Source organism: Cyanistes caeruleus, chromosome 3, assembly GCF_971803275.1.
Source record: "Cyanistes caeruleus chromosome 3, bCyaCae1.hap1.1, whole genome shotgun sequence".
NCBI classification, from domain to species: domain Eukaryota; kingdom Metazoa; phylum Chordata; class Aves; order Passeriformes; family Paridae; genus Cyanistes; species Cyanistes caeruleus.
In genome coordinates this window covers 84,373,703-84,390,545 of record NC_141703.1, presented here as the reverse complement: position 1 = coordinate 84,390,545, position 16,843 = coordinate 84,373,703, and the positions used below count along the sequence as shown (strand labels likewise).

The 16,843-nt window shown below is 40.6% G+C and overlaps 1 protein-coding gene across 5 annotated transcripts in view; it reads right to left on the bottom strand.

The window, feature by feature from the left end:
• The window catches only part of TENM4 (teneurin transmembrane protein 4), a 1,355,518-nt gene that overhangs the window by 322,476 nt on the left and 1,016,199 nt on the right, over positions 1-16,843 (bottom strand). For all 5 annotated transcript variants that reach the window (XM_086882312.1, XM_086882314.1, XM_086882313.1 and 2 more), the window contains 2 exons: positions 15,362-15,650; positions 10,612-10,881 (listed from right to left, as the gene is read on the bottom strand). In XM_086882312.1, coding sequence (XP_086738438.1) covers positions 10,612-10,881; positions 15,362-15,584 — 493 coding nt within the window. In that variant the 5' untranslated portion in view covers positions 15,585-15,650. The remainder of the gene's footprint in view (positions 1-10,611; positions 10,882-15,361; positions 15,651-16,843) is intronic.

Below are 16,843 nucleotides of genomic sequence, written 5' to 3'. Positions count from 1 at the left end.
ATTTAAATAGCCCCCAGCTGCTTCTGTTATGCCACCCTCAGTCACTGGCCCTTATTTGACTCAAATCAGGAGGATCTTCTGTGGGGTGGGATTTCTGCTGCTTTACCCTATATCAAACTGATCTCTGGCATGGGAGCTGAGTGGAAACTGTGAAATCAAGAGCTCTGTGTGCTGGCTTTCCTTGAGGAAAGGCTTTGAAACATGGTTTTGGAGGATAAGTCAGAGCTGGACTCCATGAGCAACTGCTCATGACCATGGGGATGGAGAACCCCTAAAAGGGCATGGGGATGGGTACTCAGGGTGGCAGCCCCTTAAATGAGTCGGTCCCTCAGATGTAATCATGAAATAACAAAATTATTTAAGTTAGAAGGGACCTTACAGATCATTGAGTTACAGCCCCCTGCCATGGGCAGGGACACTTCCTATTGGACCAAATTTTTCAGAACCCCATCTAACCTTGCCATGAACACTTCCTGTGATGGGTTATCCAGAGCTGGGTAACCTGTGGCAGTGCCTCAGCGTCCCCACAATAAAGAATTTTTTTATGTCATCTAATCTATATCTCTTGTCTGTTAGTTTGAAACCATTCCCCCTTTTTCTGTCACTGTCTGCTTGTGTAAAAAGCTATGAATTATTGTTTTCTTTTTATGTACATGACTCAATAAGATCTTTGGTGTGGTGGAGAAGACTAAACAACAACCTGCCCTAGAGCATATAATTAAAGTTTTTAGGGGCAGTCCAAAAAAACACTGAAAACTTTGCAGAATTAGGGCAGTAATGCATTTTCAATCACTGCCCTTGATTGAATTAAGTTGCTAAAAGTTAATCAAAATCCTCTGAGAAATAAAACAATGAGATTTTAATGAATAAATTCTCATGGCAGAAGCTATGTTTTCCTTTATTTGGAGCTCACTGTGCACCTCTGGGCATGGGTAAACCAAAAATAACGTGCTCTTTCCTTTCATTTTGTTCTGTTTATAGACGGAGACACATCTTCCCTGAAAGAAACAAAGCCAGATACCTCAAGGGGCATTGTAGGAGACTGAACCAGATGTGGACTGACACTGTGTGCTGAACTCAGAGGCAGATCCAGTAGCCCAAATGGGAATTCAGAAATACAGACATGAGCATCTGGAAACGCCCAGTTAGGAAGAACATCTAAGAGGGAATAGTGGATACAGAAAGCCAGGTGCACCAGGCTTTCTTCCAGTTTCTTCTACTCTTCAGGGAATAGTGCTGTATGTCTTTGAAAGGCTGGGATGGTGAATGCACATGTCCATTGCAGCTTGATGTGACCCCTAGAGATCCAGGACAGAGTTAAAAAATGGACAAAAGGCAATTGGGAAACAAGCTTTGGCTCCCTGTTCCATACTTAATCAGCTGGTTAGCTCTGGAGGCAGGAGTCTGTCTGGAGGCCACACAGGTAGATATCCAACCATTTTGAGTTCTCAGCCATCTTGTTGATGGGATATTTACTGTCTCCTCTAACTCTTTGCTTTTCTCTATGCTGCTTCTCTTTCATCTGTCCCAGAGGGATCAATTGCTTGCCTAGAAAAGAGTTTAGGTTAAAAATAAAATCCTGCTCCCAGTGATCATTGAGCTACAGGTCCACCCTGACTCCAGTACTGATGCCCAGTGCCATGCCAGCTCTGATAGCCCTCAGTGTCCTGACCATAATCCTCAGTCCCTGCCTGTAGCCATTCCTGATTGGCAGTGATGCACAAATCCCACCCCAAAACCAGGCTGAAAGCAAAGTGCTACTATCAAAAGAGTAATAGGTTTCACACTGCTGAACATAGGTTTATTCCCCTTGGGGTGTATTACACCAAAAGAAATTATTTATGGCACTCAGAAACAGTGTAAAAAATGCACAGATTTGCTTACAAAATACTTGGCAGCTTGCCTGCAATATTAATAAATGCAATTATTTTCCTTAAAAAAAATCTCCATGACAAGGCAGTTTAAAGTGGCGAAGGAAAGGACAAAAATTATTGGCGTAATTACAAAGAACAGTAAATTTTTACCTGTTAATGTTGTTTCTACATGCTCTCTCCCCCAGTATTCAGGCTAATAATGAGTTTTTAGAGTTTTAAGCTTTTTTCTCTGCCTCATGGCTTCACCATCATCAAAATAATAATAACAATGTGAAACCTACACACTAACCTACATTGAACTGCAGTTCATTACAGCAGAATAACACTGTGAAGGACTTTAATGTCAGCATCCTTTCAGATGCAGATTACAGTAATGCAGAAAGCACATTCTCAACAGGACATACCATACAGAAATAAAAGTAACCAAAAAAAAAAAAACGAAAATGGAAAGACTTCTTTTTTTCTAAGGGCAAAAAGACAAGCAATGAGATAAATTAACCCTAGAAATCAGTGGGAATTCCTTCACTGTGAAACAAAATCAAGATACTGACCACTAATGCTGCACTTGAAGTACTAAACTCAGATTAATCTCTGGTGCCTTCGCCTCCTAAATGGGGAGCAAAGATGCTGCTGGCTCCCTTTGTGGTGCTACCAATAGGGACAACTGACTCTCAGGTGGGTTGAATCCTGCCTGAGATGCAGTGACATCCTAATTTTGAAAGGCTGTTTTACACCCAGTGGGCAGGGAGTTGGCTGAATGTGGAGGGACATAAGGGTCTGCTGTACTAAACCACATCAATTCAGCATCCCATCCAGGTAAAACTTTCTCTGAGACTCTCGTGAAGGGCCGAGTTGGTGACTCACCTATTCACTTTCAAGAAGTACCTCAGGACTAATATCTAAAAAGGACAAAAAAGATAAGAGGACAGAAAATATGAAGAATCTATCATCAAGAATGTCAGTGATTAGGAAGTTGGATCACAAGTAAGGAAGATGTAACAACCTCTAAGGGAGCTATTTTTCAGTGGAAAATGTAGCATTTGATGGTCATACAGTTAAAAGTCTCCTTTTTAGGACTAACATTCTTCATAGGAATATTAGTATCTTTACGGTTGGAGAGCCTGAAGGCACATTTCTTCCCCTGACCTTCACATTTCAAGTGATCACCATATCTCTGAATATCTCTGTAAGGCGGCTTCAGTAAATTGCCATATCCCAACAACATCCACACATCGTTAAAATGGGGAATTTTTTGCAAACCTTACCTGGAAAGGGGCAGTGCGAGAGTTTTGAGAAGCTGAAGTAAGGAAGAGTATTAGTGAAAATTCACTTCTGGATGCACTACTACTTTATGTAGTTATTCTCTAACTTCTGCAATCAGTGATGCATCTTTAGTGGTAAGGGCTCTGCGTAATTTTTATTTCAGGCAGAAATATGTTGTTAATATTAAGGTTACAACTGATGGGAGACAACTGAAAGATGATGGCCAACAGATGTCTGATCTTGCCTGGATAGTTCTAATTTATTCTTGTTTTCCCTTACTAAAAAGTCATAAGGGAAACTTAATAAAGTATAGCTCATAGTACATTCTTTTTAAATTATTATTTATTCTGAAATATGTTTTGTTTTTAAAAAATATTTCCTTTCTGAATTCTCCAGAATCTGAGTATCACATTTTTGTCTACATTTTGCAGAAGAAGCATGTCTGAAGCACACACTCATTTACTGGAAGTACTTTATAATACACTGTTTAATTCAAAGGAGAAAAGAAAGAGATGATGTTGCTGCAACCACGGTAACAATATTAACAACAGAGTGAATGAAGCCTGAAAGGAAATTACTCAGCAAAACACAGTAATAAAAAGAAAAGTCACCATGGATTATCAACTGGGGTACTAACAAATAATTTGTAATGCAGAGATTACACAGTAATTCTGGCACTGCTAATTGCACTTACATATTGACCTGTACTTTGGGCCAGTGATTTGGGTTAACATGATTTGAGAAACAGGAAGGTGAATGTAAAGAAAACTGAGTAATAATCCTTCCTCTGCAGAGAGTCAGAGCTATTTAGGAGCTACCTTACAAGGCACCTGGTGGAAAATAGAGACAACAGTAGGACAAGAGCTCTCAACAACCAAAGGGAACAAGGAAAACACACAGAAATAATTATTGTTTGTCTAAAGCACTTTTAGCTGTTGTAAAACAACTCTGAGGAGAAAATATTTTGAAAAAAAGCTGATGAAAGGTGGCTTGATCATTGGAACAGCTTTCTGATTTAATAAGAGGCCAAAATGGTTATCAGAAAACTAGCAGTGAACAGCATATTGTGGTGTATTTAACCAGAAGTATTGGGATTTATACCACTTGGGCATGCTGTTTTCAAAAAACAGCCTGTTACCACCATGCACCCAGGACAAGGTGTAACACTTCTGATGGCAACAGGTGCCTTCAAAGGCTTTGGTGAATTCTGTATCAGTCACCACTGAATAAATGGAAGCATCAATAATATTTATTAACTACCCTGAGAAATAAAATTGTAGCATTTCTTTGGTGTTCCTTGTTTGAAACAATTATCTTTAATTATTTCCTGCTTTAATGTACCCCTGTGTTTCTAATATGTTCTATAAACATTGAGTTCTGTTGAGTCCTAAAACCCTACACAATTTCTTGTTTCCAGCAACAATAATGGCTTATGAGAGAATGTGGTGGCTACTCCAAGAAACGCTCTGTAAATCAGTTGTTTTGTCAATTAACATGGCCAAGAGCTGAGTCTGGGATAGTAGAGGAGGCAGAGCTATCATGTGAGCTTTAAAGCTCCTGATTGCCACTATGCTTTAGTTTTACAAAAGCCTATGAGTATTTTTAAGAAAGGTAATATATTTGATGAGAAAACAAAAGTTAGCTGTAAGATATCTACTGTCTTTCTGGTTAAGGTGGTAAGGCTTGGAGAACATGTTTGGATATTGAGCTGGTTGTTTGCTTGACAGTTTTAAATTTCATTTAAATGCATTCCAGAACAGTAGTGACTAAAGGAAAAAGTTCACAGAATGGTTTGGTTTGGAAGGAACTTTAAAGGCTATCTAGCTCCAACCCCTGGGTTGCCCTGTGAAGGCAGGGACACCTTCTACTAGACCAGGTTGCTCACAGCCACATCCAGGCTGTTCATGTTCACATCATGAACAATTCCAAGGATGGGAGAGAAGGGAAATTATTCCTCTTTTTAGAATGTGGGTCCAAGATGAATTGGTACACTTAATCTTTCCACCAGTAAGTGTCTGTATTACTATAGTCACTATATCACTTTTGGCACTGACTGGAACTTTCAGAGGTGAAGCTAAAGATGAATGAACCCTGAGATGAAACTCTTCTTCCTAAACAGAGATGATCAACAGATGTGTGGTGGAAGTTTTGGGGTGATCAAACTGACATCCAATTCATCATTAAATGGATGACTGGAGTCCAGTATTATACCCTTCTGCAAACATAGAAGGCATGCAGAAGTTTTTGCCAGATCATGTTTCCCACATGGTTTTGAATTGTGAAGATGGAAAGAAGTTGCACAGGGAAATTTGACAGAAAAGGTCCTGCAGCTTGAATTTTGGTTTCTAGCGTGGTTAGATCTGGAATTTTAGTTCATGTCTACTAACCTCTCAGTGTGCTGAAGTCACACTTCAGCTACACTTCTGCTGCAGGAATTTCTTTACATGATAGATCACAGTTGAGCATCTTCAACTCAGGTAAACTGTCTTGAGCCATCTGATGTTAATCATCCTGTCTGTGAGATCCTTGTGGCCATTTGACACTGCCCACATTCTTCCAAGCAAGGCATGATGACAGAGAGAGAAACATCACACCACTCCTCACAGCATTAATCACAGCTGACTTGTCCTGCTAATGAAAAAAACGCTTCCTCTGTCTCTTGTTCCTTCTCATATCTAGCCAACTACTTGCCTTGGGGGGTATGAACACTGAGCCCAGATTACAACCAAAGTAAGTCCTTAGCTTGGAATAGTTTGGAACAGCTTCTTTGGAATAGTTGAAATTTAAGCTGCACTGTTTATTTGTTTGTTTGTTTCTTTTTAAAAGGCTGCAACTCCACTTCCACAAAGACAAATTTTTAAAATGACCAGGACATTGACCCAGGTATACAGTAACCCTGTAATGATTGTACTAAGTTCATTAACACACTGAAGGTAGAGGAAGAAGTGCTTTGGTTTTGTTGTTGGTGACATTTTTGTTTTTGTTTGTTTTGTGTTTGGTTTTTTCATTTTTTTGTGGTAACACATTTTACATTGGAATATCTACCCATTTTCTGCTCATCTCTCAAACTGAAATCTGTCCAGAGATTACCAGCACGATTCATAACAATTTGGGTGGATCTGAGTTAAGATCTCCATTACAGATCCAAAGGAAATAGACACAGCCCAAATCATGGATGCTTGCACATAAACATTGTCCATATCCACATACATTAGGAGTCCCCTTGTCAGTGCAGAAGCCCTGCCTGAATAGTCCTGCCCCAGAGGAAAAAGGCATAGCAGTGATGCAAGAATTGGAACTGGAGAAAGAGGGATGCTTGAGAGGCCAGCACTGAAAGACACTGGCTGAGACAGCATTTAGTCTAGACCTTTCTCAGCAGCTCTTTGTCTAGTTTACACTTAAAAGCTTTTAGCACTGGAGTTCTTCAGACTTCTCTGATTTCCTCCAGTGCCAAACTGCCTTCCAACTGTTTATGAGGAGAGGAGACTCTAGATGCTGTCTTTTAACCATTTTTAATATGGGTGATGTTCAGAAGATGGAGTCAGGCTGTTCTTAGAGATGCCCAGTGGGAGCCATGGACATGAGTTGCAGTTGAAATCCATACCAGGTCTTAGAAGTAGAGTTGCTCACAGAAAGTTTGGTCAGCTGCAGAACCAGGATATAAAGCATGTAGCCTCTCCATTCTGATAGGTACTCAAACTGTACTTGAAAAAAGCCCTGAGTGACCCAATCTGACCTCCTACTTAGCCCTGCTTTAAGAAGGAGAGGGACCAGAGATTTACAGCAATGCCTTTCAGTATAAACTATCCTGTGATACTCAATTTTTATGATGATGTTCTTATGATTAGAAGTTTTTGTTTTTTGGGGTTTTTTTGGGTTTTTTTTATGTGACTAAATTGTTGCAAAATAAGCCAATTTCTGGAAGACTATTACCTTGTTCTTCTTCAATGTGCTCTTCTCTATGGCAAACACTTGCTGGCTCAGTACAAATCCTGTTCAGGGTTAGCTAAGGTACCGCCAGGAAACTCCAGGCTTCATTCCAAATGACCACTTCAGGAACCTCTTTTGCTTGAATCAGTCTTGCTGAGAAATACTGAGATACTACAGGAAAGAAGTTCTAACATCATTGCTAGACTTCCAGGAACCAGACTCCCTCTGTGCTTGGTTTGGAACTGGTAATGGGAGTTCACAGTTCCAGTTCGGATCATGATCATGCTGCAGGAAACTCCCTGGGCCGTATGAAGTGCCTGCTACATCAGCAGTACAGAATGATTGCACTGTCCCCAGCCAAGATGCAGCAGCTTGAGCTGTGCCTCTGTCCCCTCACTTTGCAAAGTGACTATCCAGGTAAGGGAAATGCACTGTCCACTGGAGGGGAAGCCATCGTGGCTGTTTGAGTGTGCAGGACGTGAGCTCAGGGCAATGCCAGAGTTATAACTCAACTCTGCTGAAAACAAACTCTTCACTTAGTAAAACATGCAGCCCCCTGGAAGCATTCAACCTAATGAAGGTGTCCCTTTTCAGGGCAGGGGCTTGGAACTACATGTTTTTTTAAGGTTCTTTCCAACTCAAACCGTTTTGGGATTCTGTGAAAACCCTGTAACAGTTTAGATAAAGTTACAGATGTCTTTCCATGCCAGCTCCTTGTGCAAGTGATCTATGATCACAATATGCCATAAAAGCAGAGCACTTCATAGGCTTCCTTCATGACAATGGTGGATTGTGTCTGCGCTTTCTGAGCATCATATCTGTTCCTTCAAGGCATCACCATACCTGAAATAAAAACAAACCTGCTTTTCAAAGGAGCCAGACCACTCCTTTTCTAGGAACACAATATATGTTCTGGCAGAATCATGCTTCAACAACTTTAGATTTACAATCATCAGAAGTAAATTCTGATTATTTATTTTGGATAAATAATGAATAGCATAAAAACCGCTGACTTTGACCTTCATTGGAAAAGTTGGTTTAATGGGCCCCATAAACTCTCCTATTGATGGCAGGTTCATAAAGTCCATATTGACTTCGGCTAAAGGCTATAACTTCTATCAATACGGTCAACAATTAATACTGGCTCATAAAGGTATCCTGTAAACTGAGTCATAGCATTATGTTACTTTACATTGCCATTAGCAAAATTTCATGTCTTCTTGAAAATGTTTCTCTTATATATCTGGGGTTTCTCAGAATAGCCTGTGTGATAGCTAGCAGCCCAGAGAAACGCTACTCATGTGGAGTGGGGAGGGAGGAAATGCCTTTGTGTTTGGCAGACAAAGCTTCTGAGAGGATCTCAGGCTTCATTTGCTCCTACAGCAGGTCTCAGTGACCAGGTTGTACACAAAGGTTTTTTACATCTGTGACAGACAGTTACAAAAAGAAAATACTCAAATTCTGCCTACTTAAAAGACTTTTCCCTAATCTTCTTCTTTTCCTACCTTGCAACATTTGTTTGGATATGTTTGTACTACCAATTCAACCCCAGTCCCTATTTTAAAGTGACCTTTTCTCAGCTCTGGACCAGTTTTTCTGGCTTGAATATGGTCTGATGTTTATGACATCTTTCCAGGGAAGTCTAAGCATCAGATGAAGCTCACCATCAGCACAGTTTGGATCTTAATATTCTCTTTCAAGTTCCACCACCTCCATTTCTCAGTATGGACAATACTATTACATTCCGGACACCACAGCAATCTAGGTTTTATTTGTGCTACACAGACTTTTGTCTTTAGTGTGATACAGTCTTTCTCATTCAAAACACCCAACATCTAAGACTGCAAATGCCTAGGCTCCAAGGAAACTCCTATATTTATACAGCACTGTATGTTCTCCACCTCTCATTTCCCTTTTTCTAGATCCTGTGAAATGATGGTTCAACGAATGGTTAGTGTGTCAGTAACCTTAAGGAAAGAGGAACTGAAGGTTGTCTCCACCCTGACATGAGTTCTATAGCCTCTGTGATTACTTTCAGAAAAGCCTTTCAAAGCATGTGAAGTTCCTAATGTGTTGTTTTTAATATAATTTCTCTTGTAAGCGATCTGTAGGTACAAAGTTGAATTTGCAGGTGTAGAGCTAGCATTACAGAAAGCAGGGAAAAAGACTCCAGCAGATAATTCAATTCTTCTCCAGTAAGACCAAATGGAAAAAAAAAAAAAATACTAAAATTCTGTATTTTGCTTTTTTTAGTAGGCATGGAAAGAAAAAATATATGGGACAGGATTGCAGCTGCTCACACATCACATGGGAAGCACAAAAAAGAGCTTGGATAGAGGAGAATGGGATGGAAGGGCAAGGTGCTTACTTTTGGCTGCTTTCTAGCAATTTTTTCTGAGTGTGCAAAACTTTAGTTGACCCTGATGATCCCTCTGATTTTTCATCAAAACACAAGGATCAGAAGGAAAACAATATAAATTGACACTGTGTGAGTCTGCTTGTAAAACACTACACTAAGGATCTTGAAAAAGTATGGAAAAGATAATTTAAAAGAATTCTTCTCAACATCCTTTGAACAGAAGGCCATTTATCTTTGAACTCTGCCTAATATATCATTATCTCCGAGCAGAAACTTAATAAGCTTCAACTCTAATTTTGTTGGAGTTAAACATAAAATCATGTAGGTGGTGTATGTCTCGCCATGTCATGCTTCCAGAGGAAAACTTATCATCATTTGTCACTATAATACTGTGGCAAAAAAGCATGAAAAGAACAAGTGATACAGTCATTTCACATGAGCTTTCTGTACTGAGCACAAGTGCCCGATGACTTGTACGCAGCAGCTATATTAAGAAGCAGGCTGTGCTATAATTGAATTAAAAGTGCAAAGGCATATAGGACTGGATGAACTCTTGGGTCAAGTTGCAATTGAATCAAAATCTCCTCTCCTTCTCCTACACTGCTTGGCAGAACTGCTGACCAAAAGGTTTGCAGACCTACAAAAGGCATGCAGGAATCCCCGCAGCTGGGGACACAAAGTTACAGAGATAAAAAATCTGTGACCTTCAGCTTTTATTTTGCACAAAGAAAAAGGCTTCTAAAAATATTTCACCATCGTTTCCTTCAGAGAGCAGTCAGCCGATTTACATAAATGAAACAGCCCCTGTCAAGGAACCAGCAAGGAAGAGAAGAGAATTATCTGCCCAGAAAATCTGGGCAAAGATAAGAGTAGCATCAGCCAGAGGAGGGGAGATTTAAATGCCTTCCCTCTGAAAGGTTGCTGCAAAAATCAAGGAGAGTATTACAGCTATTTAATGATCTCTGTTGCAGTGATAAATAAGTAGGAGCTTCTCCAGCAGTCCATTAACAAATACTCTGTAGGACAGTACATAAGGCCACGACATGGGCCTGTTAGAAGAGTGTTTTCACAGAGTCTGATAAAAAACCCCATCACAGAACCTAAGGAAGATTAAGGTGGAGTAGAAAGAAGAGACATTCCTGATAGAGCTCGAGGCTGACACTTGCATGCGCTGTCAGCACTTACCGGTTTCAGTGTTCTCATGCTCCGTGTCGGTGAGGGTGAGGTTGGAGTTGGCCCGGCTTGACAAGCAGGAGCTGCGTCCAGACTTGGTGTTGCGTCCCCAGAGCCTCACCGGGTGCTCAGGCGACATGACCACGTCTGTTTCCGTGTCGGCATCCGAGCCGGCGCTGATGGAGTAGCCGCAGTGAGGCAGCCCGATGTCGGTCCGGTACAAAGTCCCATGTGTGGGTGCCACATCTTCAAGTCCCAGTTCTCGCAAGGAGAAGTTGGCTCCTGTGAGAAAAACACGTCAGCCTGATTAATCTTTAATAGGGCACGGTGCCATCTAGCACAAGTCAAGAGCAGAAGTGTTCATTCTCTGCCTTAGTGGGGCACAGCAGCGTCACAACAACACACAGCAGCATCATTCCAAAGATACCCCTCTTCTGTGGTCTTGCTCAGTGTGAGACCAAGAGACCACACAATCATAGAATCATTAAGGTTTTAATATCATCGAGTCCAACCATTACTCAGCACGTCCAAGTCCACCATGAGACAATGTCTCTAAGCATCTCTAAGACCTCATCTAACACTTTTTTTTTTTACAATTCCAGAGACAATGATTCCTCCACTTCCGTAGGCAGCCTGTTCCAATCTTTGACCACTCTCCCAGTGAAGAAATTTTTCCTAATATCCAATCTCAACCTCCCCTAGTGTCACTTGTGGCATTTTCCTGTTGTCCTATTGCTTGTTATTTGGGAGAAGGCACCAGTCCCCACCTCACAACAGCCTCTTTTCAAATATGTCAAGATTAAAAGTGGCTGGATTCCTGCTTCTGGAACCTGACAAAACTCAGGGCATGTTCAGTGAAATCATCAAGTTTGAAAGCAAAAATACATGTGGAAGTGGTGTAATTCTTTAGGAGAGGCAAAAAGTAATCTTTGTGTGAGAAAAGCAAAATGAGGCATGCAATGATCAAAAGTCCTACCACACACCTGACAACTTCCCTACAATAGGCAATTTGAGTGAGTTCTGCTCATTGAAATCCCTGAAATTACATACCGTGGATTTAAATTTCCTTTGGTGATTTCACTTTCCCCTTGCTGACCACTCACACCTTGGCTCAGTTTAGCTATTCATTCTGATAGAGTCACAGCAGAGGTTATTTGGCTGCAAATAGATGCAATTGTTTAGCTGACTAAAAATACAACCTGAAAAGTGACTCTTGACTCCATGTCTAGTTACCTGCAGAGCTTCAGAATCAGACTGAATTGATATGAATAAAGCTTCAAATATTGGCACACTTTGTTTGTAAAGTTCCACAAAGAGGCTAGGGAGAGCAATTTTAATCCACATTTATTTATTAATGCATGCATTTATTTTTCAGCCCTGAATATCTTGAAAAGATTTTGGCCACCCATGAGTGCCTTTAGCTACACAGTGCATTTATACAGCTCAATGCACCCCTGCTTCTATTATGCTATGCCTTGGATGGATTAAGGAACTGAGAAGTTTGCAGCTCAGGCATATTTCAACATGATAAATCTGGATGCATGATCTCCAGGAAATTTCAGGATAAATATTCCTATTTATCCTGAAGTTCATAACTACTCATTATTGAAATCTGTTAATCAAATCTGGATCTCAAGGTTGTATCCAAAGCTGAATTATCGTTTTCTCCTTTCTCAAGACCCCATAATCATGTGGTTTTTTCCCTCACATTTCTATTTGTGGATGTCAAATATCATATGGTGGAAAATATGCATCCAATGGAAATAGTCGTTTTTCTACCTTTCCAGAGTAGTTTCACACTTGTGGAAACATCCTAGCTTGTCCTTGAGCCCTGCTGCTTGGGGAAGGTCTTTCATATTACAGCACATATTAGATGCATCAGATGACAGGTTGCCAAAAGTAGATGCTATTTTACTACATTTTTCCATTCAGTTGATTTTACAGCTCATAGTGAACAGAGAGGAGATATCTGAATGCAAGGTGAATAATGGCACTGGACAGCCTTTTCAGGTATAGCTCAGAGAAGGAAGGAGCTGTTTGATGGCAGGACAAAGCTCTGGTTCAGCTGGTTATGGATCTGCAGCTGACAACACTCCAACTGCATAAAGGATTCATGAACTTCACACCTTTTTAATTGACCAAACAAGATTAAAGCTTTCAGACAGAGTGGACAGAAAAGGTTGCTTGAGGCTCACACCTCTGTCCAACCCTAGGGCCTTGCTTAGGAAGCACAGTGCAAGCTTGTGGCAAAGTAATCCATTTAACTTGATTGCAAAGTGATTTGAGAGATTGTCCTCTACAGTCTCATGGCAGGAGGAAGCAAATAAACCTGACCTAAGTTATAAATGCTAGGAAGCAGTATCTCCTCAGAGACCTTGCTCTTCTCTTCTAGTTTCGACTGATGCGTAAGGCCATGGTTTTCTAAACTATCCCTTGTGGAGTACTGAAAAACATCTTTTGGTTTTCCTTGCGTGTTTGAGTCACCGATGGCAAGTTCCATCTTCGCCTGAAAGAAGCCACACTCAGCATCATCAGGCACATCAGTGTGCAGCATGACCAATGTTCTCCAGTAACAGCAGCTCATAAATTATGAAAAATGACTGCTACAATTAACTGAAAATCAAATTTATTTGCAATAAACAGAAGCAGATGCATTGATTTTCATATTCTATGCTCACTGTTGCCTTTTAAGCTGGAAGAACTCAAGTCAATAAAAGGAAGATAATAAATATCCAAGACTTTTTAATTCAGATCTGGTCTATTTTCTCCTGTGCTGACTTGCACATTTGCTGACACTCACTCTAGCTAAAACCATTTAAATGCTGACTTGTTTATTTACTGAATTTATTTGGTCAATTTGAAATGTTTCCCTCCTCTGCCTTCCAAACCAATGCAGGAGAGAAATTCACTTTGCCTTGTTGATGTCAAGCAGGCTAATAAGGCTTGGTTTCAGCTGGCCTGAAGCCAAGCAGCATTACAAAGAAAGGTCCATTCATGGCTTACAGCCAGTGGAAAATGTGGCACAGAAAGTCTGAGATTATGGCTAACACTCTTCAGGCAAGTTTTGGGACACTCAGGATAAACTGGGAGAAAGCTTTAACTTGAGCCATTTGTGAAAGTTGTATCAGAAACAGAACTGGTGGTCTGAAGTGGTTAATCTTAACTTCTCAGTGAATTTCAGAGACTTAAACCAGTCATTTTTACTATTTCTCTGTACCCTTCAAAACTTTCCTAGGGAAGTGTGAGTTTGAGTATAGAAAATTTACACTCCCTGTCAACAGACTGGATTTTCAATAAAAGTAATCTTTTGTGGGCTTCTTAGCAGAAGTCCATGGATCTGCCTGGCCTCATGGACCTCCAAGTTGAAAACCGCTGACCTGGAATAATTCACATCTATCCTGCATGGTGAATATATTGTTGAAGTAAGCAAATGCAATGACCTAAAACGTTTTTTTTTCTTTATAATGTTATACATTCCTTAGAGAGGATAAAGTACTTCAGAGTTGCTAAGAGAGAAACAGCTTTTATGATTTCACAGTGTTACTTACAATAACTATTGGCCTTTTTGTTGATTATTGTCTGTTGCAGCTATTTTGAAACTCGAACACCAAAGCTATACACATGAAGATATTTCTGAAAATCATTTTGCTTGTAGGTGCCTTGGAGATGAGTCTTGCACCAAAACCACAAGTGCACGATTTTTGAGAAGTGAAATTAAGCAGCCCCCAAGTTTAATGAGTGTAATTACATGCATTCCTTTTGGGGAATCAGCTTCTCTAAATTCCAGAGGATGTGCTCAGAGTACTCTGGGTCAGCTAGTTTATGTTCATTTTCTGGAATGCTGCCTACTCTATTTGACTCACTTTGCCATTTTATGCTTTTCTTGATGGAATTCTAAAAACAAATTATGTGAAGTCCTGGTTGGAATCTGAGCTACATCTCTACAGAAAAATGAAGATGAGTCTTATAGTAGGGGCCAGAAAACTACCTCATATAGGCATTAACAGCAGTGAAAATGTAGCTGCACTGACTTCAGGGTAGCAATAGAATATCTGGAATCTCTGATGGAACTGTGGAGTCCACTGTGACTCTCAAAACTCCACATCTTCACAGACACTGAGACTCATATTCACTAAATGTGCTCGTGTAAGTCCTAAAGTGGTTCCTTACTCCTTTAATATGGGGCCATGTCCCTAAGGAAAACCTAAAGCCTGCAGGCCATGTACAGTGCCAAGAGGGTTCATCCCATCTGGAGCTCAGATGCCTCCTTTCTTCCAGGGTTCTTGGGTTTTTCTGTAGACCAGATGAACAGTGTGGACAGTGACTCTCCCCTTGTTGCCTTCTGCCTCAGCATCCTCATTGACTTCCTTCATGACAGGGCAGACACAGGACACACTGAAAGATCTCCTGAGCAGGCAGGAGCTTTCCATGTCACGTCAGTACCGTACAGTATGTGCACAGGGCGTTCTAGTCCCATGGTGGGAATTGGCAAAGTGCTGCTTCAGACAAAAAGATTAAGACATAGAAAAACGACTTAGTAAGTGCTAATGAACATGGGATATGGGTATGCCACTTGAGGACACAGGGCTGCATACAGTGTCTGTGCAATACAATGAAGATGATCTCTGCTGCTCTCCTTAAATCTCTCTCTTACATCTTGCTTTTGTCCTCAGAGTCTTTCAAAGGCAGCCTCCCACCCAGCTCCGGCTCTCAGCTGATTCCCTCATGCTGCTTACAGCTGCATCCGCTGAAAAGTACCCACCTGCTCGGCAGAATTCATCAGCCTCCTGGTGCACCATGTCTTTGACCCGATTGCTGTAGGTCAGCCTGGAGTCCTGATCATAAGCCTTCAGGGTCTCGCTGGAGCTGTAGGACTTCTGGGGTGCCTTGCTGTCCTCACTCTCGGCTGAAGAGCTGGTGTAGCGGCGCTCAGTGTCGCGGCGCCGGGTCAGAGATCGATACGGCTTCCTTTCTTTCACATCCATGGCACCCTTGTCTGAGTATTCAACATTAAAATAATTACGTCTGCCTGGTGGTCAGATTGGAATAACCTGAAAGAGAGAATAAAGAAATTTCACGCCTGTGGGCACCCAACTGCTAATTTGCCTTCTTTATACATTCTTACACTGAAGAAAAGGGAGGGATGTTACTTAATGGATTGCAGAAAAAAACCCTCTTAGAACAATTACCAATAAAAAGAAGGTCTCAATTATGTGTGACTCATTTAATAATTGCCACTGCTAACAGGATACATATACGCTGCAACCTGCATCTGTCTGAACCAGGCATGCACTTGGGAATTGGATTGCGATATTGTGTGTCCTCTTTCCATAGGAAGTGATTCAGACACCTTGAGAAGGCATGTATTCATCAGTCACCTGATCTCTGGGAAATCAGGTAATGCTGAAATGTCTCTGTTTGGGCAACTGGAGGGCTGTGGGAAAATGCTGTCCTGTGGTTTTAATAATGCTTCCATAGATCATGAGGTTAGAACATATGAACAAAAGAGTGAGATGGTATAAGAAGGCAAGTGGGAAGGGAGAGGGAGAATGGAAGTAGGAGGGAATGAAATGTGGATGGAAATTGCATAAATATGTCTTTCTTTTCAGAGGGCTCATCTTTACTGGGCTGGAAATACATTAGAACTTAAACAGAGCTGAGAAACTGTAAATAAATTATAGTGTTCTGCTTCATGTAACAACATGGCTTGGGATTTATTCCTCTGGAAAAACCAATGTATATATGCACTACAGTGCAAGCATACATATCTGCACACAGAGAAAACAGATATCAGAAATAAAACGTATTAAACATATTTTTGTCAAAATAATTAATGGAATTTTTACTTCAAGTTTATTAAACATGACAGAAGTCACAGAAAAAATGAAGGCAATGACTTGCATCAAGATGGAAAAACATGTTCTTTAATATCTAAACTTGTTTATGAGGAAAAATAATGACATAAAATTCCAGAAACTAAACATGGAAAATATGTAATTACGAGTTGAGCTTCTCAGAAACTGAATCCTCCTGACTGCTAAAGAAACAGAAGTTGAGTCTCTACATGCCACCCTAGGATATTGTTGTTTGCCATCAGCATTTAAAAACAAAAAAGCAAAAGGTTTAGAAAGCACCTTTCAGTTCTTGGTCTTTTTCACAGCAAATACATATGGAAATATATGGCAAGAACCGAATCACTTCTGTTGTGAATGTGCTCTCTTGAAAAGCTAAACCCTGAATGCAC